The sequence below is a fragment of the Conger conger genome, chromosome 9 (genome assembly GCF_963514075.1).
Source record: "Conger conger chromosome 9, fConCon1.1, whole genome shotgun sequence".
Taxonomy (NCBI): domain Eukaryota; kingdom Metazoa; phylum Chordata; class Actinopteri; order Anguilliformes; family Congridae; genus Conger; species Conger conger.
Window position 1 is genome coordinate 41,173,283 of NC_083768.1, and position 27,832 is coordinate 41,201,114.

Genomic DNA, 27,832 nt, shown 5'->3' on the forward strand with positions numbered 1-27,832 from the left:
GTTCAGCTTGTGTGGTCTAAGCTGCTCTGACTTTTGTTAAAATTCAATTCAATCTTTTTGTACAAAAGATTTTTTACCTGTCAAATATGGTTATTTCTCATGAACAAGTATGATTTGCATGTCCTCTGAGCAAAGTCTTGTCTATTTCTTCAGCTTCAGCACCTGCTGCAGTCACCAGAGCAAGTCTACAGGCAGAGGTATGGAGAGACTATACTCTCATAACAAATATTTTATGACCTTGGTTAGTTTTTTTGGCCGTGTTCTGGCTGTGTTCTTCACTTTCTCTTGTGTTCTATTAAGAGAGAACCTTGCAGTGTCAAACATCTTTTAATGGATTGGTGAGTTTACAATTTTAATCTCTGAAATATAGCATTTATAAAAAGGGATGTAAATGGTATCAGAATATGAGCTTGACTCTTGAGGAAGGAAACCAAATGGGCATTGTCACCAAAGCAAACAGTAATCTCCTGTTTCACACCCATCTACCGCCCTGGTATCCTCCCTGGTGGTGCACTGAAACAGGAAATGTATTCTTCTTGATGATATTCATTTTTCCTTTTTATTTTTATTTTACTGAAATGTTGTCAAGAAACTAAACTTTTTATCTTGAACCACTTTGTGTAATATAACCAATCAACTAAGAACATTTTGATTTAAATGATCAAAAGATCAAAATAAAATTACCTTTAAGAGTCATGCTCTTTGTACAGTTGAAGGTGGTTTTATCAATTAAATAATTGTTAGGTCTAATTATCTGTTAGGCCTGTATAAAATCACTGAATCATAAATGATTATGCTCATGATTTATCGCAAAGCATTCACATATCAAATATCTAATGAGTGTCAGGACCTCAAAGGAATTAGTCTTCCTTTGTTTATTAGCAAATTATGGAATTATACAAAACAAATATTAAATGAAAATTATTTTATTAGTACCTGTACTTGACCCACTTGGTAGACTGTTTCATGTTTATTTGTCTCATGATGAGGTGTAAAAAAAAAAGGAGTCTTTTTAACTGAAAAATTATGTTTATCTGCTGGAACAGCATTTGTCACAGATACAGGCAATGCACTCTGTATTCAGTGGACTTAATCTTAATTCCGCTATTAGGAATGGCTGTGAATACCCTTTTCAGGCTGAGGGGGGAAACAAATGTACATTCCAAAGACAGGAATCGTACTCAAAACTAGAATTGCGTATTACACCTATCAGTGACGACACATTGTCACTTTATATTTATATGTTTTCCTTTTTATAAGGTTGCTATAAACGGTTATTTTACAACATCACTGTTGTAAAATATTCTGTTGATGAGTGGCTGGATTCGAACCCTTATTCCAAGAGAAGGGTCACTTTAGGCCAAAAAATCTGTTACAGCAATTTACGAATGGCCCGCCACGGCTACACCAGGATTAGGGCCACCGACCTTGCGGGTCCCAGTCATTTACCTTAACCACCATGCTACAGGCCGCCTTGCTCTCTTGTTCTCTCTCTCCCTCTCTCACTCTCTTTCTCTCTCCCTCTCTCTCTCACTCTTTCTTCCTCTCTCTCACTCTCTCCATCCCCTCTCCCTCCCTCTCTCTCTCTCTCTCTGGAACATTGATATGGTTTGAATGTCACTGTTTATTTATTTCTGTAAAACATTTGCGATGAATAAATATGTGGGTTTAAATCTTTCTGGGTCTGCATTATTTCAAGGGAGCTGTCACCTTAGGCCAAAAAATCTGTTACAGCAATTCACGAATGGCCCACCGCAGCTAAACCGGGATTAGAGCCACTGACCTTGCGGGTCCCAGTCATTTACCGTAACCACTATGCTACAGGCCGTCTTGTGCTCTCTTTCTCTCTCTCCCTCTCTCTCACTCTCTTTCTCTCTCTCTCCATCCCCTCTCCCTCCCTCTCTCTCTCTCTCACCCTCTCTCTCTCTCTGGAACATTGATATGGTTTGAATGTCACTGTTTATTTATTTCTGTAAAACATTTGCGATGAATAAACATGTGGGTTTAAATCTTTCTGGGTCTGCATTATCAGTTTTATCGTTATCTCACTGGTCTGCTTTACGATTGTTTTATAGCTATGGATCGGCTTCATTGTGTGTTTTATTTGGTTATTATCATTCTTGGACCAAAGCCCCTTTTGCTTTAGGAACATTGCTGTGGTTTCAGGGTCACTGTTTATTTGTTTCTGTAAATTCCTTTTTTTGCCATGTTAAATAAATGGTACATAAAATCTCTCTCTCGCTATCTCTCTCTCGCTATCTCTCTCTCTCTCTCTCTCTCTCTCTCTCTCGGTGTTATGATGAACAGATGAAGGAAGGAAAGTGGTCCTTTTAGAAAACCTGCTGGAAAAAAACTTATAATAGAAATTGAAAAAAAAAATTTTTTCTTGATTTGGCTCTGCACACCACAATTTGTAACCAAACAGTTCACATGTGGTTTAAGTGTACATTCTCAATTCTTATTGTATTTATGTCCATTTTTCATGCACGTAAATACAATAAATACCCCACTCCCACTCCCTATTTGAGGGACTGTTAACTGTCAGAACATACAGGTAGTGAGTCACTCCCCCTAGCCCCCAGGATCTGGTTACACTGTACATCATTATTTAGGAAATGGCAGTGTAAGCCAACACCAGGTGTCCACTGTCACGTCACATTTCATGACGCCAAAAAAAATGCATGTTTAGACACAAAACCAGATGTAAAATTCAGAAATGCTCTTGTAGATCCTTCAGAGTAGAAACATATCTACTTTGCCCCTGGATTGATATGCACCAAAAAAAAAATAATAATAATAATAATTGTGAGACAATACATTACACTATCACATGCTATCATTTGTCACACATATCTGTGCATGCATTATTTGACCTATGATAATAGGTTATTTGGAACTTGATATTGTACTTACCTCTAGGGTCTTTCAGCGAACTTATCCCTGGTTATGGATATGCACTTTGTTGTACGTCGCTCTGGATAAGAGCGTCTGCCAAATGCCAATAATGTAATGTAATGTAATGATATGGTATTGATAGCCTACTGTACAAATAGCCCACAACTTAAATCGCTATAATAATACAAATATATTCAACAACCACCAGTTTTCAGCTACTGTAAACTGAAAACAATGCACACCAGGTATGGTATAAAAAAACAACAACAATATTTTGTACACCAGATTCAACAGAACCAATTTTTTTTAAGAAAATAGAAAACACCCATGGACTGTGGTGTAGCTACTATTGACACAGGGGTTCGTAGTGCCTTCGCCTCTGTTATGACTCATCGTCTTGTGTTTCGCCTCCCTAATTTTATTAGTTCTCAAGTAATTAAAGTTTTCTGATATCCCTTTGTATTCGAGCATCGGTCATAGACTGCAGAGGGTTTTCACAGAAGCGTACGGTAAAAACAACCGCACTCGCTCCAGCCAACATGTTCAACATTAACCAGAAAATATCCCGTCACTGTTACAGACACCCCTACCGCGTCAGTGGCTCGGGGCCACGGCCAATAGAACAGAGCGTTTGTTCATCTAAGTGAGTCACTGTTTATGTCCCGCCCTTGTACGGCAGTCAGTCCTGTTCAATATAAAGGAGGAATTTGGGGGTGTGAAATGGTCTTCGCTCGCTCAAAATAAACAGCTACAGTGGGTTGGTGGGACTGAACACTTTACAAGTTTGAATACAGGTAAGCTGACAAGCAAAATATTTTGGGTTACGATATCTCTGCTTGAGATGGGTCTCGTCAGACATTTTGTGGCGGAGTCTGTCAGCTTCTTTAAGGTGTGTGTATGTAGACACGTCATAAACTCAACACTAACCCTCCAATTAACATAATTAGCATTGTTTGAATGGAGATAACTTGGCTATCTGGTTTCGGCGCGTTTCTAGATAATGCTTAAAGATCACTGCTGATAATCTTTCTGTTATATTTTAATGTTATTTTATTTTTTAATATATTGGAAAAGACGAGTCACTCCCTTTTCCCTTTCCGGTTTATTATATACTGCAATGCAGGCTCGCGCCCTGGGTCGTGCGTCCTAGAATGTAAAAGCTAAAATAATTGTAGATCGTCAGTTGTTTCAGCCATGGGCGATTCAGGAAGTGTCGCGCTAAAAAAACAAGTACGGGGCGTTTTTGCAAGTGTGGTAACAAATACGTAAGGATATTGTGTGGCTAACGAACTTACGCCGGAGGATTCCACTCACAAACGTAGTTACGTCACTAAGATGTAACTGTGTGCAGTACTGCGAGGGTAGGCTGGTGTGCAGGCCCAGATTAAACAACCAAAAAACACTTTGATATTTGATTAATGGGCATTATGTGTATTATTATGTGCATTAGTATGATGACAAGTGCTATTTTAGTAATAATGCTCATGAACCTGTCTGTGTGTGAGTGCATATTCTCCCTGTGTCCGTGTGGATTCCTCCAGGTTCCTCCCACAGTCCAAAGGCATGCAGGCACGGTTAATCAGAGTCTAAATTGCATGTGTGAGTGAATGGTGTCTGTGTGTCCTGTAATGGATTGGCAGCCTGTCCAGGGTGTATCCCTGCCTCTTGCCAAATGCATGCTGGGATATGTTTCAGCACCCCGCCCCCCCCCCCCCCCCATGAACCTGACCAGGAATAAGCATGTTAGATATTGGATGAATGGATGGATAATAATTATAATGATAATAATAATAATAATAATAATAATAATAATGATGCTCTGTGCATGTCCGTTCTCCCCTCAGTGAGGCGAGCCACAGGGACCCAGCCCCGCTCCAGAGCGTGTCGCAGGTGGAGGCCATGGCCAACGCGGAGAAGATCAAGATGGCGACGGTGAAGGTCCTGGGCTGCGTGGAGAAGGTGTCCTCCTTCGCCTCGTCCGTGGACCCGCTCTTCGGCATCGTCAGCGCCCTGGTGGGCGTGGCCCGCAAGGGCCTGGAGGCGGGCGGCGAGCAGACCCACGAGCAGGACGGCGACTTCCGGCAGGTGCACGCCAAGCTGGAGAGCATCTCGCAGCGGAACCGGCAGGCCCTGCGCCAGATCCGCCTGGACGAGGTCAACGAGACCTTCGGCAAGTACGAGGAGTACATCAAGCACCAGTACGGCGCGCTGGTGGCCATGGTGGAGCTCGTGGGGAAGGACCCCGAGGGCGCCGAGCGGCACATGGCCGAGTTCGAGCGGGTCTACGAGCGCGACAAGGCCGACCTGAGCCTGGACGTGTACTACCGGGGCGTGATGGGCGCCGGCTCCCTGTTCGGCAGGCCCCTGCTGCGCGTCTACCTGGAGCACTGCCAGGCCAGCCGGCCGGTGATGGAGCGCCGCTGCTCCCACCTGGCCCACCTGTTCCACGTCGGCCTGATGGCGCTGATGGCCTACACCGCCGTCACCGAGGACGACGAGGACGAGGTGCGCGAGAAGTGGGGGCCCCGGGTGCGGGACATCCAGGCCAAGATGGACGAGGCGCTGAGCCAGTGCGGGGAGGAGGGGGCGTCGGCGTAGGGCGGGGCGGGAGGGGGGCGTGACACGCACAGGCCAATGGCACGACGGCCCCTTCACCGGTCGGTGCTATTGGACGGGCACTTAAGCGGGAACCTGATCAGTAGATGGAAGCATTTTATTTCGTTCATTGTGTGCGTGTGTGTGCGTGCGTGTGCGTGTGTTAATGGCCTGTGTGTGTGTGTGTGTGTGTATGTGCGTGCGTGTGTTAATGGCCTGTGTGTGTGTGTGTGTGTGTGTGTGCGTGCGTGTGTGTGTGTGTGTGTGTGTGTGTGTGTTAATGGCCTGTGTGTGTGTGTGTTAATGGCCTGTGTGTGTGTGTGTGTGTGTGTGTGCGTGCGTGTGTGTGTGTGTGCGTGCGTGCGTGTGTGTGCGTGTGTGCGTGTGTGCGTGTGTGCGTGCGTGTGTTAATGGCCTGTGTGTGTGTGTGTGTGTGCGTGTGTTAATGGCCTGTGTGTGTGTGCGTGTGTGCGTCCGTATGTTAATGGCCTGTGTGTGTGTTAAAGGCCTCTAGTGCCAGCTGTTCTTATGTTCAGGTTTCTGACAGTAGATTTAGGGGGCTATTGTGTTGTATGGCAATCGTATACCCCCCCCCCCCCCCCCCTCAGAGATTATGTTCAGGTGAACCAAAGAGGAAAGAAGGAATGAAACTAAAGCCACTCAAGTCATGGGTGACTGATCCAAATTTTAACTAAAGGTCCAAACAGTTGCAATTTTTCATATTTATATAAATATATAGCAATTCTGTAAAAATGTTAATGTCCTGTTTCACAGACATGGATTAAGTTTAGTCTTGGACGCAATTTCTTTGAGTTTTGTTTGGATAATCTCCGTTCAAAGTTGAATTTAGTCTCGAACTAGGCTTAATCTGTGTCTGCAGAACGGCTCATATTTCTGTTGTGATGCTTTGTGGCAGCACTGATTAAATGTTTTTTTCCTGTAAGTGAGCATACTGAATGTATCCTTGATGACCACGTTTGTTCTCTGTTGTGGTTCTGTTTGTGTTGACACGATACTGTCACCTTACGTTTGGTTGGAGTTTTTCTCTTTTTGTATGCAAAATAAATTAGAACTGGATACAGCGTCCTAAGAATTCCTCTTGTTTGCCGCATCATAGTGAAAATTAATTCTCTTTCAAAGACCTTTCTGTGTGACTGACTTTGGTGCCTCATATATGGTTGAAATGCTCTGCATGGTCAAGTGCATAAAAATTTAAATGTCACTTCATAGGGTATTTTTTACTCTCAGTACACAAATTTTCTCTAAACAATGGTTCATGGTAACAGTGGTAGCAGTTGTACTGCTATTGAACACAGCTGTACATATAAAATATATTTTACGTGATTTAAATGAATAATTATTATAGAAAATAACAATGATTAATTTAATCGTCAAATTCCTGATTACTGAAAATCCTAATTCTAACACACAAACTTGTTCCTGCGGCCATCTTAAATACCATAGCCAAGCTACCCATGGACACTTGCCCTGATTGCCCCATTGTATTATGAAAAGATTAATGAGGCCAAACATGAATGTGGTAGGGAGATAATCCCACTTAAATGTTGAATACCTCCAACAACAGAGGTGATATTTCCCGAAAAATAACTTAAATCTGGGCAGTCGCAATCTCCATCTACATATTCCCCGCAGACGCAGATGTCCACCATCAACAAGCAGAACTTTGACCAGGAGGGTCAGGTGATTCATTACATTACATTGCAGGTGTTTAAGAGATGCCCTTAAAGGGGGCGACATGGCTCAGGCAGTAAGAGCAGTCGTCTGGCAGTTGGAGGGTTGCCGGTTTGATCCCCTGCCCGGGCTGTGTCGATATGTCCCTGAGCAAGACCCCTAACCCCCAAATGCTCCTGATGAGCTGGTCGGCGCCTTGCATGGCAGCCAATCGCCGTCGGTGCGTGAGCGTGAGCGTGAGCATGTGTGTGTGTGTGTGTGTGTATGTGTATGAATGGGTGAATGAGAAGCATCAATTGTACAGCGCTTTGGATAAAGCGCTATATAAATGCCAACCATTTACCATCCTGTGTGACGTACAAGACAAAGTGCATAACCAGGGACAAGCGCGCTGAAAGCCCTAAAGGAAAGTACAATTCCAAGTGCCAGAAGTGGCCACATAGATAAGAACTTGGACCCTGTGGAGTAACTGGTTGAGAGAAACCAGAACAAAGAAAACTTGTATAGGTAAGTGCGATAACATAACTGCAATTAACAACTTTCATAGACTACTTATAAATTACAGAGAAGTAGGGAGGGTTGGGGACAGGTGCAGCCTGAAGAGGTGAGTCTTCACCACCGTGGGGCCAGAACAGACAGCAGTCGTGACTGGGAAGTACAATTAATTTCCACTTATGTGTTCAGACAATTATCCAAAGTGATTTGTAAAAATGTTATTGTCAATGAAGCTGGAATACATATTTAAGTTCAACAACAGCATCCCACTTCCAGTAATCAAACCTCAGCTTTACGGACCCAGTTCCTGACCTCCTTATGGTACACCTGCATACACTTATATAGCAAGACGTGTGGTGCGATTCTTAAGGCACATACATATACCAGTCCACTGCCTGACCATGGGTTCACTCTTCTGTGTGGTACCTTCTGACCTGTGTTAGCATCTCTGCTTTTCACCTGTCTAAATGAAGCAATAATAATAACTATAATATACAAAAGAAGGGTGGAACAGGTTGCACAGAGACACATTTTACATGTATGCAAATACATTTCAGGATGAAAAAAAATATTTATTGACACACAAATAAAATATCTAATTCAGACTTATAGTACCGATCAAGTACAGACGGAACAATTCACAATGATCAGGAGATTATGTATTCAAAGGAGGAAAACATGAGGGCAGGACTTCAGTTAACTTCCTCCTCCTTTGGGTGTGTTGTTTTTCCAGCCACATAGTCTGTTGTCAAACCACTCAATACAAAACATCAACACCGAGCGGCAAGCGAAACCAGGGAATACACGGAATTGCGTCGCAACAGCATTCTACACAGTAAGTTTGTATTTTGTTCATGTTTGTCGCATATTTTAGCCTAATTGCTGCATGTTTTCGTCAGACAAATTTTGGTCAGACTCCTGCTCTTTCAAACATTGTATGGCGAGTGTACACTACAGCCAAACCATGTAAAAAAAAAAAAGGGTGGTAGACTACTGAACCGACTTCAGTAACTTTTTTGTTTATATAATTCAGCTATATACAGTACACCGCGTTCCAGATTATTATGCAAATTGTATTTAAGTGTCATAAAGATTACATTTTTTGTTTTTCAATTAAACTCATGGATGGTATTGTGTCTCAGGGCTGTTTGGATCACTGAAATCAATCTCAGACACCTGTGACAATTAGTTTGCCAGGTGAGCCCAATTAAAGGAAAAACTACTTAAGAAGCACGTTCCACATTATTAAGTAGACCACCATTTTCAAGCAATATGGGAAAGAAAAAGGATCTCCCTGCTGAAATAGTTCAATGCCTTGGACAAGGTATGAGATATTTCACGAAAACTTAAGCGTGATCATTGTACTGTTAAGAGATTTGTGGCTGATTCAGAGCACACACGGGTTCCTGCAGATAAAGGCACAATGAGGAAGGTTTCTGCCAGACAAAAACATCGGATTAAGAGAGCAGCTGCTAAAATGCCATTACAAAGCAGCAAACAGGTATTTGAAGCTGCTGGTGCCTCTTTAGTCCCGCGAACATCAAGGTGTAGGATCCTCCAGAGGCTTGCAGTTATGCATGAACCTTATATTCGGTCACCCCTAACCAATGCTCACAAGCAGAAATAGCTGCAGTTGGCCCCGAAATACATGAAGACTAATTTTCAAACAGTCTTGTTCACTGGTGAGTGCCGTGCAACCCTGGATGGCCCAGATGGTTGGAGTAGTGGATGGTTGGTGGATGGCCACCATGTTCAACAAGCCTGCGACGTCAGCAAGGAGGTAGCGGAGTCATGTTTTGGGCCGGCATCATGGGGAGAGAGCAATAAGACACAAGGTAGTTATACTACATCAGCAAGGTCTCTCCCGCAGAAATGTCAAGGCCGACAAGGGTTTCCAGATGTGCTGTCCAAGTTCAGTTGAAGAAGCACAAAGAAACGGGCAATGTTGAGGACTGTAGACGCAATGGTTGGCCATGGAAACTTGGAAAGACACATCATGCTTACTTCCCTTCGCAATCGGAAGATGTTCGCTCAGAATTGACAGAAACCAGTGGGACCCAGGTACACCCATCTACTGTGCAGAGAAGTCTGGTCAGAAGTTGAATTTCATGGAAGAATTGCGGCCAAAAAGCCATACCTCCGACGTGGAAACAAAGCCAAGTCAGGAACTGGGGTGCAGAAAAATGGCAGCAGGTTCTCTGGACTGATGAGTCAAAATGTGAAATATTTGGCTGTAGCAGAAGCCAGTTTTGTTCACAGAAGGGCTGGAGAGCGGTACAAGTGTCTGCAGGAAACAATGAAGTATGGTGGAGGTTCCATGCAAGTTTGGGGCTGCATTTCTGCAGATTTGGTCAGAATTAATGGTCTCCTCAATGCTGAGAAGTACAGGCAGACACTTATCCATCATGCAATACCATCAGGGAGGCCCCAAATTTATTCTGCAGCAGGACAACGACCCCAAACATACAGCCAATGTCATTAAGAACTATCTTCAGCGTAAAGAACAAGGAGTCCTGGAAGTGGTGGTATGGCCCCCACAGAGCCCTGATCTAAACATCATCGAGTCTGTGATTAGGGAAGCATTTGAGGCTGCCTAAATCAACAGAAGAACTGTGGCTAGTTCTGCAAGATGTTTGGAACAGCTGTTGGGAGCAGGAAAAGCACCAGCTGACTCCTGCCCCCTCCACAGGTTCCTATTATTCTTATGCAGAACCCACCCACCACAAGGAGCTCAGAACGAAGCAGGTAAAGGGCAAAAGCACGCCACAAACTCACACCAACCCCACCCCCCTTCGACTTCCCCACTACTCAAACAACACCCCCCCCCCCCCCCCCCGCGTGGGAGACTCGCAGTTCCCTCCGCCCTCGTCAGGGCGAGTGTAGTCTCGCTGCGTCGTTCCCTAGCGAAGTCGCACGGTCGTTGCCACGGCACCAGTCCGGCTCCACACAGCCGCTCCTCCAGAATGGCCCAGCGTTGGTCCCACTTAATAGCAGTATCGCACGTGTAGCGTCCACAGTTTTCCGGGGCTGCCAGCCAGCTAACCTCCGCCAATGCGAGAGACAGCCTAAACAAAAAAGAACCAAGAAAGAAAAGAAAAAAACCCAAACACAACGAACTGAAAAATAACCAAAAAACTAAAATTCCGTTCGCGGAACCCAACATTCAACCCCCGGCGTCTCTCTCTCGCGTCTGCCCCTTACCTGCTTCTTTTAAGCCCGGCTTCATTAGACAAACAGGAAACAGCTGCGTCACGCCCCCAAACCATACTCGTAGATCCATGTGCACACCGAGCCCCACTTAGCTCTCTGGCAAATCCAGCCTAGCCGCCAGGCTCCTGACACAACCTACCTGTATTTTTTAGACTTATGTTTTAGAGTTATTGGTCTTCTGCTGTTGTAGCCTATCCACTTAAGAGGTTTGACACGTTGTGTGTTTAGAGTTTCTCTTCCTGTTACTGTCACCTTCCTGTCAGCTTCAACCAATCACTGGATGTTTTCTTCGTTGTTTGGACCATTCTCTGCAAACTCTAGAAAACTCTGTTGCTTGTGAAAATCCCATTAGATCAGCATTTTCTGAGATACTCAAACCACCCTGTCTAGCGCTAACAATCATTCCGCGGTCAAAGTCACTTAGATTAAGATTTTTCCCCATTCTGATGGTGGATATGAACATTAAACGAAGCTCCTGACCCGTATCTACATGATTGTATGCCTTGCACTGCTGCCACATAATTTGCTGATTAGATAATCGCATTAATAAGAAGGTGTAATAAAGTAAAAATGTTCCCAATAAAGTGCTTGTGAGTGTTTGTGCAAACAAAACGGCTCTTTCGGGGGGAATGTTTGGAGGGCAGGGAGTCGATTTGACTGATGTTAAATGAGGAAGGTGAAGCAGGGAGCTCATGTTATATGGAGGACGCTTTGTGACATATTAATGAATAAATCCTTCATTAAATCCATTTTATTTATTTTTTTATTGATTTATTTATTTACCATTTTATTTATTTATTTATTTATTTATTTATTTATTTATTTATTGACACTTATTTATTTATGGATTTATTTAAGGATATATTTATTTAAGGATTTCATGCTCCAACATGCAAATAAGGGGGTGGGTTTCAGTTGGGCTAGGACGAGGTTGTGTGGAGACGATTCTGCATCGTGCTGCATTAGAAAATCAACAAGGGAGAAGTGTAGGACGACCCTCTTATGAGATTCCTCTTGAGGTGTTGGAAACGTACATCCTGAGTGGCATTAAACCAGCAGATGTTGCTTGCCTCTTTGGTGTGTCTACACAAGCTCGATTTTAGGATTAATGTAGCTAGCTACATTAGCCTACTAACCATCTCCTGTTTGCCGTTCAATTCGATCTGCTGCTTCACGCAGCAGGTCCGCGATACTCCTTTCCTCCATCTTTTTCATCCACATCAGAATCAGTCAGTGCTGCAATTTCTACAACACTGTCTACAAAGTCTTCCACTGTTTCTATAATATTATTGAGTGGTACATTACCACTATCAATGGTATCTGCCAGTCTTAACATTTCATTTCTTAGCTCCATTTTGGTACCTAGCTAACCGGTAGTATAGTCACACTTGTAAAGAACTTGTAGACAATCCAATCCCAGCATAGGCCACTGCAGTCCAATCAGAACAGCTAGCCCAACTGAAACCCACCCCCTTATTTGCATGTTGGAGCATGAAATCCTTAAATAAATATATCCTTAAATAAATCCATAAATAAATAAGTGTCAATAAATCATTAAATAAATAAATAAATAAATAAATAAATAAAATGGTAAATAAATAAATCAATAAATAAATAAATAAAATGGATTTAATGAAGGATTTATTCATTAGTATGTCACAAAGCGTCCTCCATAATGTTATAGCAACACTCAAGTGTTCCAAAATAGTACTTCTGCCAATTAAACTTCCAGAGTCCAAACCAGTAGCACCCTTCTGCAGCAAGCTCTGGAATCCATGACTGTTACTTTAGAGTTGTTTTCTGGTTTTTGGACATATTGAAAACAAACTAAACTGAAGTAAAAAATGATCCCGAAAATGTGGTCACTGAACACATGCTCGGTTGAGAAAATATTTTTCATCAGAATGCAGACCACGAACAATGAACCTCATGTCTGTGCTTTTTCCTCAGAGAGAGAACTTGACTCCCCTGACAGAGAGCACCAAAGATGGCGGACCAACTGCAAAAGTTCATTGCCGAGAAGAAGGACCTGGTGGATGCCGTGATGGACATGTTTGAGAAAGGCGCAGAGGTGTTGGCCAGCATCACTGGGGAACTCTTCCCCATCTTCTCTGTCGTGGCCCCCGTGGTGCGGCTGGCCATGGACAACGTGGAGAGCAAGGAGGCAGAGTACATGAAGAAGCAGTTCCAGAAGGTTCGAGAGCGGCTGGAGGTCGTCTCCGAGGAGATCCGCCAAGTCGAACCAGGAGATCAGGAAGAGCGGGGCGGACGTCACCTACTTTTCCGCGGAGGAGAACCTGAGCAAATTAGTTCTGCAAGTTCATGGACGTCCTCAATGCAACCCACATTTTAAACATTATTTACATGTATGCAAATACATTTCTTTCAGACAACTCAGGATGAAAAAAGAAATATTTACTGACACACAAATAAAATATCTAATTCAGACTTATTGTAACGATCAAGTACAGACGGAACAATTCACAATGATCAGGAGATTATGTATTCAAAAGAGGAAAACATGAGGGCAGGACTTCTATTAAATTCCTCCTCCTTTCTGTTAGAGTGTGTTGTTTTTCCAGCCACATAGTCTGTTGTCAAACCACTCAAGACAAAACGTCAACATCGAGCGGCAAGCGAAACCAGGGAATACACGGAATTGCGTTACTACAGCATTCTACACAGTAAGTTTGTATTTTGTTCATGTTCATTGCATATTTTAGCCTAATTACTGCATGTTTTCATCAGACAAATTTTGATCAGACCCCTGCTCTTTCAAACATTGTATGGCGGGTGTACACAACAGCCAAACCATGTAAAAAAGGGTGGTAGCCAACTGAACCGACTTCAGTAAATCTTTGTTCGTATAATTCAGCTATATACAGTATATACATATAAAGCCTGCTCCTATGACCAGGAGATGCATGACAAGGAAATTGGCTCAAAAAAGAATCCTGGTTTTGGCTGCTTTCCTGAGAAGATTTCCTGCTAATCAGACAAGGAAATTGGCTCAAAAAAGAAGCCTGGTTTTGGCTTCTCGCCTGAGAAGGATTCCTGCTAATCAGAATGGCGAATAAATTTGATCCATGGGATGTTGACTGTGGAATGATATATATACTGTATATAGCCTGCTCCCATACATATATTGGGCGGCATGGATGGTGCAGTGGGTAGCACTGCCGCCTCACAGCAAGGAGGTCCTGCGTTCGAATCCCGGTCGGCCGGGGCCTCTCTGTGTGGAGTTTGCATGTTCACCCCGTGTCTGTGTGGGTTTCCTCCGGGTACTCCGGTTTCCTCCCACAGTCCGAAGACATGCAAATTGGGCTCATTGGAGAGTCTAAATTGCCCGTAGGTATGAGTGTGTGAGTGAATGGTGTGTGTGCCCTGCGATGGACTGGTGACCTGTCCAGGGTGTATTCCTGCCTTTCATCCAATGTGTGCTGGGATACGCTACAGCCCCCCTGCAACCCTGTTCAGGATTAGCGGGTTCAGATAATGGATGGATGGATGGAAATATATATATATGTAGTCTCGCTGCGTCGTTCCCTAGCGAAGTCGCACGGTCGTTGCCACGGCACCAGTCCGGCTCCACACAGCCGCTCCTCCAGAATTGCCCAGCGTTGGTCCCACTTAATAGCAGTATCACACGTGTAGCGTCCACAGTTTTCCGGGGCTGCCAGCCAGCTAACCTCCGCCAATGCGAGAGACAGCCTAAACAAAAAAGAACCAAGAAAGAAAAGAAAAAACCCCAAACACAACGAACTGAAAAATAACCAAAAAAATTAAAATTCCGTTCACGGAACCCAACATTCAACCCCCGGCATCTCTCTCTCTCTCGCGTCTGCCCCTTACCTGCTTCTTTTAAGCCCGGCTTCATTAGACAAACAGGAAACAGCTGCGTCACACCCCCAAACCATACTTGTAGATCCATGTGCACACCGAGCCCCACTTAGCTCTCTGGCAAATCCAGCCCAGCCGCCAGGCTCCTGACACAACCTACCTGTTCCTTCAAAAACGGTGTGCAAGTATACCTAGAATAATTGATGCTGTCTTGAAGGCAAAGGGTGGTCACACCAAATATTGATTTGATTTAGATCTTTCTTCTGTTCATTCACTTCTTCTGTTCATGCATTTTGTTAATTGATAAAAAATAAACTTTTGCAGAGTGCTGTATATGTACACACACACTCAGTATGCACTTTATTAGGTATTTTTTAGACTTATTTTTTAGACTTATTTGTCTGCTGTTGTAGCCTATCCACTTAAGAGGTTTGACACGTTGTGTGTTTAGAGTTTCTCTTCCTGTTACTGTCACCTTCCTGTCAGCTTCAACCAATCACTGGATGTTTTCTTTGTTGTTTGCAACATTCTCTGCAAACTCTAGACAACTCTGTTGCTTGTGAAAATCCCATTAGATCAGCATTTTCAAACCACCCTGTCTAGCCCTAACAATCATTCTGCGGTCAAAGTCACTTAGATTAAGATTTTTCCCCATTCTGATGGTGGATATGAACATTAAATGAAGCTCCTGACCCATATCTACATGATTGTATGCCTTGCACTGCTGCCACATAATTTGCTGATTAGATAATCGCATTAATAAGAAGGTGTAATAAAGTAAAAATGTTCCCAATAAAGTGCTTGTGAGTGTTTGTGCAAACGAAACGGCTCTTTCGGGGGGAATGTTTGGAGGGCAGGGAGTCGATTTGACTGATGTTAAATGAGGAAGGTGAAGCAGGGAGCTCATGTTATAGCAACACTCAAGTGTTCAAAAATAGCACTTCTGCCAATTGAACTTCCAGAGTCCAAACCAGTAGCACCCTTCTGCAGCAAGCTCTGGAATCCATGACTGTTACTTTAGAGTTGTTTTCTGGTTTTTGAACACATTGAAAACAAACTAAACTAAAGTAAAAAATGATCCCGAAAATGTGGTCACTGAACACATGCTCGGTTGAAAAAATAAATTTAATCAGAATGCAGACCACGAACAATGAACCTCATGTCTGTGCTTTTTTCTCAGAGAGAGAACTTGACTCCCCTGATAGAGAGCACCAAAGATGGCGGGCAAACTGCAAAAGTTAATTGCCGAGAAGAAGGACCAGGTGGAGACCGTGATGAACATGTTTGAGAAAGGCACAGAGGTGTTGGCCAGCAACGCTGGGGACCTCTTCCCCATCTTCTCCATCGTGGCCCCCGTGGTGCAGCTGGCCATGGACAATGTGGAGAGCAAGGAGGCAGAGTTCATGAAGGAACAGTTCCAGAAGGTTCAGAATCAGCTGGAGGTCTCCGAGGAGATCCGCCAAGTCGACCAGGAGATCAAGAACAGCAGGGTGGACGCCGCCTACCTTTACGCGGAGAGGAACCTGAGCAATCAGTTCCGCAAGTTCATGGACATCCTCAACGCCAAGCCCAAGTTCCGGGAGGTCAAGAAGAAGCTGTTTCTGGAGCAATTCTCCAGAAATGGAGGTGACAAGAACCTGCACACCCTGTATGATGCTGTGATGGGGGGGAAATCCTCTGGGGAGTCAGTGCTGGAGATCACCCTCAACTATCACGAAAAGAGCCGGCGGGTCATGGAGGACTTCTGCGCCCGTCTGAAGAACCTCTTCTGCATCGGGCTCATCGCCCTGGTGGGCCAGGCGGCTCTGAAGGGGGCCGGCGAGGAAGAGGATGTCCTGAAGGACTGGGGGGAGAGGATGAAGGAGGTCCAGGGGAAGATGGATGCCGTCATCCAGGACTGCATCAACAGTTACCCACAGCAGGCCCAGATAGACACCCGGAAGCTGGTGAGTGATGATGAAGGGGCGAAGACTAGCAAAGAGCTGGCCGACTCCATCTTGGAGGCCCTGGGGCGCAAGTATGACTGGGTGCGCTGGTCGGTGCGGGTGTACTTGCCACCTTCAGGCATGTTTAGCAATAAGAAAGACTATAACTGTGCAGTTGGGAAGAGCCAGTTCCAGGTGCAGGAGTCAGAGGGGAAGCTGGCGGTGGCGGTGTCCTACAGCGCCTCTCCCGAGCCCCTGGACAAGCCCGAGATCCAGCAACGGCTGGCGGGGCAGAAGAAACAGACGCCGAAAGAGGTGGCGCAGATGCTGTTCGAGCAGGTGCCCATCTGTTCCATCCATGTGATCTCCACGGACGCCAAGGACCTGGCCTTCGCCTGTAACTTCGCCGATGAGCTCCACTTTTGGGAGGTGCACAAGAAGCTACATGTCTGTGTGCACTCTGCCTAAGGCTGAGGCCCATGGTGGGCCATGTGTACGCTGGTTTTTATGCCAGCCTCAGCTCTTGATGATATAACTTGTTCAATTATTTGCTAAATTCGGTCTTGTAATTCTTTATATTCTGTGCTTTAATGCTGTTAAATGCAAATGGTTTGATGAGTAATTGGAATCAATTAAGGCAGCATGGGAGCTTGGGAGTGGATGTCCTCTTTTGGTTGTCAGCTGTAAAATCTTCAAACAATCTTTAAAGTCTTTTGCCCAAATGGACAGAGGGGCTAGATCTGGAAGTAGAGCGAAAAGATAGACCACTAGCACTCTCGGTTGTTATCAATACTGCAAGGCTAGTGTGGCATGCCTAAATTCTGGAAAACACGCTATTTTATAATTGGCAGCTGCATAAATCACTGGCTGTGTTTTATGTGTGTGTGTGTGTGAGAGAGAGAGAGAGATCCACTGAAAAAGTCGAATTGTCTGTACCTTTTTTTCTTTACAGCTGCAAATCATTCCTCATCTATTCCACTTTCAGTATAATACCATTTTTTGAATGATTACGCCATGTGTATGGTGAAATTAGCATAATTATTTCCCATTTCTATCTTTGGAGTTGATTTTCTCAAAACCTGATTTTGGACGATATTAGGACTCATCATGAAACCTTGCAAGCCTTTACTCCATATCCAGGAGAGTATTTTGAGCCAATTATTTTCTTGTTATAAGCTTTAAGGGCAGGTACAGCATCACAAATTCAACACAATCTTCTTATTTCAGATTATAGATTATATAAAAAAATGTTTGAATTTGTAATTTTGAATAAAGTAGTGTCACGCCCGGCTTTGCCATGCTGGGTCTGCCTCACTCTACCCTCGCTTCACATAAAACATTTTGGAGTCTCTCCCTACCGGTCTGCAGGGGGAGCTGTGCTGGCTAGCCATTGTGGCTAATTGACTAATGATTGGGGGGAGTTTAAAACCAGTTCCTCCATGGCAGCTCTCTCGCGCTCTCTCATTGCTCATTGCATTTCATTACATTATGCTGACTTTCACGACATTTTTGTTTGCCTACATTTACTGATCTTTTGGAAGCATATGATTTAATAAATGATTCTGATTTGAACTTTGAATTGGTGTGGTCTCCCCTATGTCATTGCTACTGTGAGCTAGGTAGTCATGACAGTATGCAAATTGATTAATATATTGATAAATATAGTGTGTGCGAATTTTAGTCCATTCCTCATTATAATTGAAGTATGTTCCTCTGAAATCTGGAAGACCAAATCTGGAAGACCAAAGATGCATTTTCAGTGGAACATAACCATAACAAGATTCCATCTCAGAGGTGATACCAACATTGCCATATCCTAATAAACTTCAAGTGCACACATCCCTAACATGCCTACCAAGTTTTAAGAGTTTTCACCAGACTGTTTGGGAGATAAAAATCTTGCAGAACATTTTGCAGAAAAAACAGCTTGTTGATGAGGTCAACTGAGAATGGCCAGACTGGTTTGTGCTGACAGAAAGGCTACGGTAACTCAGATAACCACGCTCTACAATTGTGGTGAGCAGAAAAGGGTCTCAGAATGCACAACACGTCGAACAGCAGAAGACCACATCAGGTTCCACTTCTGTCAGCCAAGAATACAAAAGCTGAGGCTGCAGTCAGCACAGGCTCTGTCAACTGGACACTTACCTGGAAAAACGTAGCCAGGTCTGATGAACCACGATTTGTGCTGAGGCATATAGATGGTAAGGTCAGAATTAACTAAACTAAATTAATCAATTTTGGCACTGAACACACCAACCATGCATCAAGAAAGGACCTCCAGACAGCTGAGTTACAAACACTCGATATGTACAGACAGGTTTGTCCTCTCACTGGACCATGCCAAAATAATCTAAGTTTTATTAGACGTTATCTATTTAATGTGATCTACACTAATGTTCTTATATCGCCAGGGCCAGAGTCCACAAATGTCTTGGTGTGTTGGTGATTTATTTTGCAAGAGCTATCTTCTAAAAAATAGACATTGAAAAACAAAAATATCAAGCCATCTTTGCTGTCTGTCTCCAGTGGCATACATTGACTTGTGTAGGGAAGCCAAGTCAAAGTTTATTTCAGTGTGCATCCAAAACCATTCATAATTACATATCTAACATCCGAAGAAAAATTCAACTGAGAATGAAACCATTTGATATTGCAGCGATAGGTGGCACTTGTTAAGGTGGGCCTTCCTCTAAGCAACAGGATTGGCTGTCACCACCTCCATGAGTGGCTGCTTAACCTCAGGGACCTGCTTTGAGATACAGCACAAGACCAGACCAGCAAGTCAATCAAAACACACTCACACTCACAAACGCACATGGACACAGACACACACACCAGGCTTGGTTCAAATATTTTATTTGAAATAACTGACCTGCAGTGCTTCAAATATTCCAAATTATTTTTTACCAAACCTGCATATATAGCGAGACATGTGGTGTGATTCTTAAGGCACATACATATACCAGTCCACTGCCTGACCATGGGTTCACTCTTCTGTGTGGTACCTTCTGAGCTGTTAGCATCTCTGCTTTTTAGCTGTCCAAATGAAGCAATAATTATAATAATACTAATACTAATACTAATAATAATAATAATAACATACAAAAGAAGGGTGGAAAACAGCCTACTTACCAGGTGGCAGAAATATATACCATACAAGAAAAGAGGCAAGCAACCCACATTTTGCACATCATTTACATGTATGCAAATACATTTCAGTCAGACAACTAAGGATGAAAAAAGCAATATTTACTGACACACAAATAAAATATCTAATTCAGACTTATCGTACCGATCAAGTACAGACGGAACAATTCACAATGATCAGGAGATTATGTATTCAAAGGAGAGAAACATGAGGGCAGGACTTCAATTAACTTCCTCCTCCTTCGGGTATGTTGTTTTTCCAGCCACATAGTCTGTTGTCAAACCACTCAAGACAAAACGTCAACACCGAGCGGCAAGCAAAGCCAGCATCACAGCAGCATTCTACACAGTAAGTTTGTATTTTGTTCATGTTGGTTGTATATTTTAGCCTAATTTCCAAATTTTGGTCAGACACCTGCTCTTTCAAACATTGTATGGTGAGTGTACACTACAGCCTAATCATGTAAAAAAAAAAAAGGTGGTAGCCTACTGAACTGACTTCTGTAACTTTTTGTTTATATAATTCCAACAAATTATATTAGTTCGCATATAGGTCCGAACAAATATGCTACGCGTAAAATATTTCTTCATTGTTGAAAAAACAAGTGCTACATACATTTGTCCTGAAATAAACAGAAAGACAATCTTCCGCCAGATGTCTTTTTGTGACATCAAGTAACTTGTATGCGAAGATTAATTAAGAAATTAAGTTCATTTGTTTTTTTTACTTTGTTTTTTTGCAGTTTATTCCAGTTCGAGGGAGTGCTTCTCACTCGTTTCACTAATCAACGGAAATATGTTAATTCGCTAACCATTCAGGGTTCTGCCATTGGCTAGTTTGTGGCTAGTCTAGTTTATTACAGTGTAGACATATCAATCGTATAACACGCCTCGCCCGTCCTCATGGATACGTCAGGAACTGAGTTTGTCAACCCTGACGTACTCACAAACCAAATGTGTTTATTTCTCCACCAGTCATTATTGGTAGCCTACATAAAAGATTAGACATTCACAGCATCTGCTTCATTTTGTTATAATGTAGTATATGGACAATAGAATGGAACTTTAGGACTGTAGGTCATGTAAGGTCGATTATCACAGGTCTGGGTGAGGAAAGGAACTTAACCCTTTATTTACCTTTCAGTACAACTCTATTTGCAGCAAAAAAGGCCTTGTACGAGGTATTAAAAGAGTTTATGCAAATAATATTAAGCCTATATATATATATATATATATATATATATATATATACATATATTTATATGTACATTATATTTCTAAATGTAGTCTTGCTTTACTTCAGAGTGTATACAAAAATATATTTTTGTTCATAAGCCCATACTTCAACACTCCTCTGTGTTGGGAGCCTGGCCTGGCCTTCCAATAAATACCCAACTTCATAAACGACACGTTTCGACCCACAGAACTGCTACTCACTGGATGTTTTTTTTGTTTTTTGCACCATTCTCTGCAAACTCTAGAGACTGTTGTACGTGAAAATCCCAGGAGATCAGCATTTTCTGAGATACTCAAACCACCCTGTCAACCACTATCAATCATTCCACAGTCAACATCACATAGATCAAATCTTTTCGCCATTCTGATTAGCAGTAATGCTTCTCAGGCAAGCAGCCAAAACCAGGCTTCTTTTTTGAAGCCAATTCCTGGTCATGCATTTCCTGGTCATGGGAGCAGGCTATATGCAGTATATATATATATACGCAGTACTGTGCAAAAGTCTTAGGCATCTGTATAACATTCTGGACAGAAAAGATTCTTTAAAAAAGAATTCAATGAAAGGTCCTAAATAAACGTACCATACATTTTACATTACATTTGAGTAATTTGGCAGAATAGTTAAAAACTGAATCAAATCAATATTTTTTGTGACCACCCTTCAGCGTTAAAACTGCATCAATTCTCTGAGATATAGAACTGCAGGACAGTGTTGGCTAAGACAATCAGCAGGGAGGTTGTTCCAAGCATGTTAGAGAACTTGCCACAGTTCTTCTGCAGACTTCGGTTTGCTCATTGCTTCTGATCTCAGACAGCCTTGATCAAGTTTTTATGTAATAAGTAGTAAATTGCTTACAGTAATACGTTGCTTTTTTAAATTAAATTAAAAAATGTCTCTGTGAAATGAAATCATATATATATGTGTGTGTGTGTGTGTGTGTGTGTGTGTGTGTGTGTGTGTGTGTGTGTGTGTGTGTGCAGGTGTGGAAAAAATGCTGTAAAGTAAGAATGCCTTCAAAAATATAAATGCCAATAGTTTATTTTTATCAATTAACAAAATGAGTGAACAGAAGAAAATCTAAATCAATATTTGGTGTGACCGCTCTTTGCCTTCAAACCAGCATCAATTGTTCGAAGTACACTTGCACAAAGTCAGGGATTTTGTAGACGTGTCGTCAGGTGTGTGAGTAACCAATTATACCAAACAGGACCTAATGATCATCAATTTAATATGTAGGTTGAAACACAATCATTAACAGAAACAGAAACAGCAGTGTAGGAGGGTTAAACTTGGTGAGGAACAGCCAAACTCTGCTTCCAAGGTGAGGTTGCTGAAGACGGTTTAATGTCAGAAGTCATACACCATGGCAAAGCTGAGCACAGCAATAAGACACAAGGTAGTTATACTGCATCAGCAAGGTCTCTCCCAGGCAGAAATGTCAAGGCCGACAGGGGTTCCCAGATGTGCTGTCCAAGCTCAGTTGAAGAAGCACAAAGAAACGGGCAACCTTGAGGACCATAGACGCAGTGGTCGGCCAAGGAAACTTGGAAATACACATCATGCTTACTTCCCTTCGCAATCGGAAGATGTTAGCTCAGAATTGACAGAAACCAGTGGGACCCAGTTACACCCATCTACTGTGTGGAGAAGTCTGGTCAGAAGTTGATGGAAGAATTGCGGCCAAAAAGCCATACCTCCGACATGGAAACAAGGCCAAGTGACTCAACTATGCACAAAAACACAGGAACTGGGGTGCAGAAAAATGGCAGCAGGTTCTCTGGACTGATGAGAAAAAAACATTTAAAATATTTGGCTATAGCAAAAGGCAGTTTGTTCACAGAAGGGCTGGAGAGCGGTACAAGAATGAGTGTCTGCAGGCAACAGTGAAGTATGGTGGAGGTTCCATGCAAGTTTGGGGCTGCATTTCTGCAAATGGAGTTGAGGATTTGGTCAGAATTAATGGTCTCCTCAATGCTGAGAAGTACAGGCAGAGACTTATCCATCATGCAATACCATCAGGGAGGCATCTGTTTGGCCCCAAATTCATTCTGCAGCAGGACAATGACCCCAAACATACAGCCAATGTCATTAAGAACTATCTTCAGCGTAAAGAAGAACAAGGAGTCCTGGAAGTGGTGGTATGGCCCCCACAGAGCCCTGATCTAAACATCATCGAGTCTGTCTGCGATTACGGAAGCATTTGGGGCTGCCTAAATCCACAAAAGAACTGTGGCTAGTTCGCCAAGATGTTTGGAACAACCTACCTGCCGAGTTACTTCAAAAACTGTGTGCAAGTATACCTAGAATAATTGATGCTGTTTTGAAGGCAAAGGGTGGTCACACCAAATATTGATTTGATTTAGATCTTTCTTCTGTTCATTCACTTCTTCTGTTCATGCATTTTGTTAATTGATAAAAATAAACTATTAACATTTCCCCTTTTGAAAGCATTCTTATTTTTTCCACACCTGCCTAAAGCTTTTGCAGAGTACTGTATATGTACACCAGTGACGTGCGGTGAGGTCGGTGACTGGGTAGGCAAGGGATATTACCCTACGCGGACGATACCCAACTCTTCGTCTCGTTCCCGCCGTCTGATACGCAGGTTTCAGCCCGTATCTCTGCTTGCCTGAGGGACATCCAGAGCTGGATGGACAACCACCATCTAAAGCTCAACCCAGGTAAAACTGAAATGATATTCATCCCTGCTAATACCTCTCCCCATCTGGATCTCTCCATTTCCCTCGGGGATACCACACTCACGCCGTCACCCAGTGCAAGGAACCTCGGCGTGGTGATGGACAGCAGACTGTCCCTTTCCGAGAACATTGCGGCGGTGACCCGGTCTTGCAGGTTCTTCCTATACAACATACGGAGAATCCGCCCCTTTCTCACCCCCTACTCGACCCAGCTCCTGGTCCAAGCGATGGTTCTGTCCCGCCTGGACTACTGCAATTCCCTCTTGGCTGGCCTCCCAGCGTCCGCCATCAGACCCCTCCAACTCATCCAGAATGCAGCAGCTCGTCTGGTCTTCAACCTTCCCAAATACTCACACGTCACCCCCCTGCTTACTTCCCTCCACTGGCTGCCTGTCATGGCTCGCATCAAATTCAAAACATTGGTGCTAGCCTTCCAAGCAGTTAAAGGGTCTTCCCCAGCTTATCTGCAAAAAATCATCAGACCCTACACCCCTGCCAGACCTCTTCGTTCAGCCTCCACAGGCCGCTTGGCACCTCCCCCTCTCAGAACCTCTACCTCACGCTCACGACTACTGTCTGTTCTGGCTCCACGGTGGTGGAACAAACTCCCCGTTGAGGTCAGAACTATAGAATCTCTCCCCACCTTCAAGCGCAAGCTGAAGACACACCTCTTCAGGCAGCACCTCTCCCCATCCCTCCCTACCTCCCTGTGAACCTTAATTGTTGTCTATGTGACTTGCTTTGTGTATCGGTATTTTTAGTTGGCTAGGTAAGCAGTGTTTGGATAGTTTTGCTCTGTTTGTTTTTTTGTTCAAAAAAAAAAAATGGCCCTTGTCCTTATCTTTGTTGTACAGGTAGCAGTTGAAATTGTACTTCCCTCTAGGGTCTTTCAGCGAACTTATCCCTGGTTATGGGTATGCACTTTGTTGTACGTCGCTCTGGATAAGAGCGTCTGCCAAATGCCAATAATGTAATGTAATGTAATATTCTTAAACGAAATTCTCAAAGATATTAGGCCTAGTTAGACTTCTTAAATTAGGGGCGCAAGAGGTAGTCTACAAATGCGTTTTCATATGACAACCATCCATTCAAAGTGTCATTCAAAGCACTGCGCAGTTTACACACTACATCCCAATTAAGAATCACACAAAGCTTTCCAAAAATCCACCAACACAATGTAGTGGGCGGGACCGAGGAGGTCTGCCACTACGGGGCTCATTCTAGATAGGCCGTGGCAGAAACGACTAGCTGGGGTCCTGCGTGGTGTTCAGGAAGAGCTGTGTATCCATGTGCTGAGGCGTCCAAGCCCAGGTACACTTGCTTCTAAAGCGGTTATTTTAAACTTAGGAATCTTTATCTGATAAAGTAAACCTAAAACAGATCAGTTGTGGTGGCCACTCACCCGCAGGACATTTAAATCTAGATAATTCACGGCGATCTCGCCCATGTTTGGATTACCAGTATTCTCTCCCTGTTTGTAAAGTCCATTACCCAGGCACCCAAGAAGGTGAAGACGTATGCGGATATGCCACCAGTTTGTGACGCAAAGAAGAGTTTTATGGAGTTTTACGCAAGCGAGTCTCCGCCTTTGCATAACAATAGCTCCGTTTGTTTGTATTTTTAGATAGCCACGGCTGGCACAAGCGGGCGAGCGACGTCAGTCGCGGTTTGTTTCTAGCTTGATTCTTGTTTCTTTTCTCTTTTGTTCCTTTCATTAATTTGTCTTTTACCCTGGTTACATCATGCTGTTTAACTGTAAAACCACTTCTCCGCGATAAGCCTGATGAGTTAATAGTTGCCAAACTAGTTAAGACCCATTTATGCTCTACGTTAAATACGCATACGGATCCGGACGGAGCGTTCTGAGCTTACGGATACGGAGGAAACGGAGCAGAGACACGAAGACGACTTTGAAAAAATGGTAATAATATGGGAAATAATTATGTTGCGATGTATTTAATGCTGTCTCCGCTTTTGCCTATTTTAAGGTACATTATTGACTGGTGTTAAATAAAGCGGTCTGCTGGCCCGTTGGCTCTCCTTCCTGCCTCGTCTGTCTGTCTCCCGCGGACCCGGAAGTAGCGAGCCTGGCTGCTACAGTCTGTTATATTACGAAAATAGTTCACTGAAATGTGTTTCTGAAAACATTTGAAGCGAGAAATAAGCCATACAGTTGCTGAATCTGTCTTCATTTTAGATCGACAACAGTTGGTTTAAAAGTAGCCGGCTCCTACCCAGACCTTGTCTCTCTCCCTTGAGAAGAGCAAGCACGGAAAACAGTATAGCCTGCTATTGCTAGCTGAGCCACAAAGCCACTCTCTTCTTTCATACCACTCCTGATGGAAGGAGCGCACAATTTTCTGTCCCTCGCGTTGATGAAGTTCGGGAAGTGCTGGTGTTGGTCTGCCTTTTTTAATTAAATCCAACTTTTGTTGGAAATCCAACTTACTAAAGTTGTGAAATTGTTGCATCGACATGTTTCTGACTGTGTTGTAGGTTCTAAGCACCTTGTGGTTTCGCGCCGTTATGGCTGGAAGCCTCGCGCAGATGACATATGATGACACATGATATGACACAGGTGACACGTCATCCACGTGACAGGCAAGCCTACCCTGGCTACTGTAAAACACGCAAACCAGGCAATACGCATGCGCGGATTCTGAGGTCTCCTGAATGAATGAATCCTCAGCAGGGTCGGCAGAAGAGTTCTTGCCTACCCTGCCATTGAAAGTAATGAGGGGCGGGGACGCGCGTGTTCCACTGAGAGTAACGAGAGGCGGGGACGCGCGTCTTCCACTACAATGAAACGGAGTGCTGCAGCATATCCTGTACAGCCTAGCGCCTCACGACATATTTTAACGCCGTTTTAGAAATTTTGGGAATTTTGAGCGAAAAGAACAGGACCAATAAAACACATGAAATATTAGAAAAACAATTTAAATTTACATGTAAAACATTTATTTTTATTTTTGTTTTGTTTAGTAATTTTGATTGGATTATCACAGGGTAGGCACTGCCTACCCTGCCTACCCTGACCGCACGTCCATGATGTACACACACACTCAGTATACACTTTATTATGTATTTTTTAGACTTATGTTTTAGACTTATTGGTCTTCTGCTGTTGTAGCCTATCCACTTAAGAGGTTTGACACGTTGTGTGTTTAGTGTTTCTCTTCCTGTTACTGTCACCTTCCTGTCAGCTTCAACCAATCACTGGATTTTTTCTTCGTTGCTTGCACCATTCTCTGCAAACTCTAGAAAACTCTGTTGCGTGTGAAAATCCCAGGAGTTCAGCATTTTCTGAGATACTCAAACCATCCTGTCTAGCGCTAACAATCATTCCGCGGTCACTTAGATCAAGATTTTTCCCCATTCTGATGGTGGATATGAACATTAAATGAAGCTCCTGCCCTGTATCTACATGATTGTATGCCTCGAACTGCTGCTACATAATTGGCTGATGAGATAATCGCATTAATAAGAAGTGTAATAAAGTAAACAATTTCCCCATAAAGTGCTTGTGAGTGTTTGTACAAATGAAACGGCTCTTTCCGGGGGAATTGTTGGAGGGCAGGGAGTCAATTTGACTGATGTTAAATGAGGACGGTGAAGCAGGGAGCTCCAAAACAGTAGCACACTCTGCAGCAAGCTCTAGAATCCATGGCTGTTACTTGAGTTGATTTCTGGTTTTTGAACACATTGAAAACAAACTAAAGTAAAAAATGATCCCGAAAATGTGGTCACTGAACACATGCTCGGTTGAGAAAATAAATTTAATCAGAATGCAGACCACGAACAATGAACCTCATGTCTGCTTTTTCCTCAGAGAGAGAACTTGACTCCCCTGACAGAGAGCACCAAAGATGGCGGACCAACTGCAAAAGTTCTTTGCCAAGAAGAAGGACGTGGTGGATGCCGTGATGGACGTGTTTGAGAAAGGCACAGAGGTGTTGGCCAGCATCACTGGGGAACTCTTCCCCATCTTCTCTGTCGTGGCCCCAGTGGTGCGGCTGGCCATGGACAACGTGGAGAGCAAGGAGGCAGAGTACATGAAGAAGCAGTTCCAGAAGGTTCGAGAGTGGCTGGAGGTT

At 43.5% G+C, this 27,832-nt stretch overlaps 2 protein-coding genes across 5 annotated transcripts; both read left to right on the top strand.

Annotated features, from left to right (window-relative positions):
* Positions 1–3,530: 3,530 nt before the first annotated feature.
* Positions 3,531–5,493, top strand: LOC133137660 (protein rapunzel-like). The gene is made up of 2 exons (XM_061256000.1): positions 3,531–3,689; positions 4,740–5,493. The coding sequence occupies exon 2, from the start codon at positions 4,795–4,797 to the stop codon at positions 5,491–5,493; it is 699 nt and encodes a 232-aa protein (XP_061111984.1). The 5' UTR covers positions 3,531–3,689; positions 4,740–4,794.
* Positions 5,494–8,460: 2,967 nt separating this feature from the next.
* On the top strand, positions 8,461–27,794 carry LOC133137899 (protein rapunzel-like). Of its 4 annotated transcripts, none has more exons than XM_061256306.1 (3): positions 8,461–8,512; positions 12,838–13,571; positions 15,908–17,984. In XM_061256306.1, the coding sequence occupies exon 3, from the start codon at positions 15,945–15,947 to the stop codon at positions 17,118–17,120; it is 1,176 nt and encodes a 391-aa protein (XP_061112290.1). In that variant the 5' UTR covers positions 8,461–8,512; positions 12,838–13,571; positions 15,908–15,944; the 3' UTR covers positions 17,121–17,984. The 4 variants fall into 4 exon arrangements, 2 of the variants coding, with proteins under 2 accessions (XP_061112290.1, XP_061112291.1); XM_061256307.1 differs by having other exon boundaries at positions 12,838–13,102; positions 16,170–17,984; XR_009709641.1 differs by lacking the exons at positions 8,461–8,512; positions 15,908–17,984 and adding an exon at positions 27,568–27,794 and having other exon boundaries at positions 13,514–13,571.
* Positions 27,795–27,832: the final 38 nt, after the last annotated feature.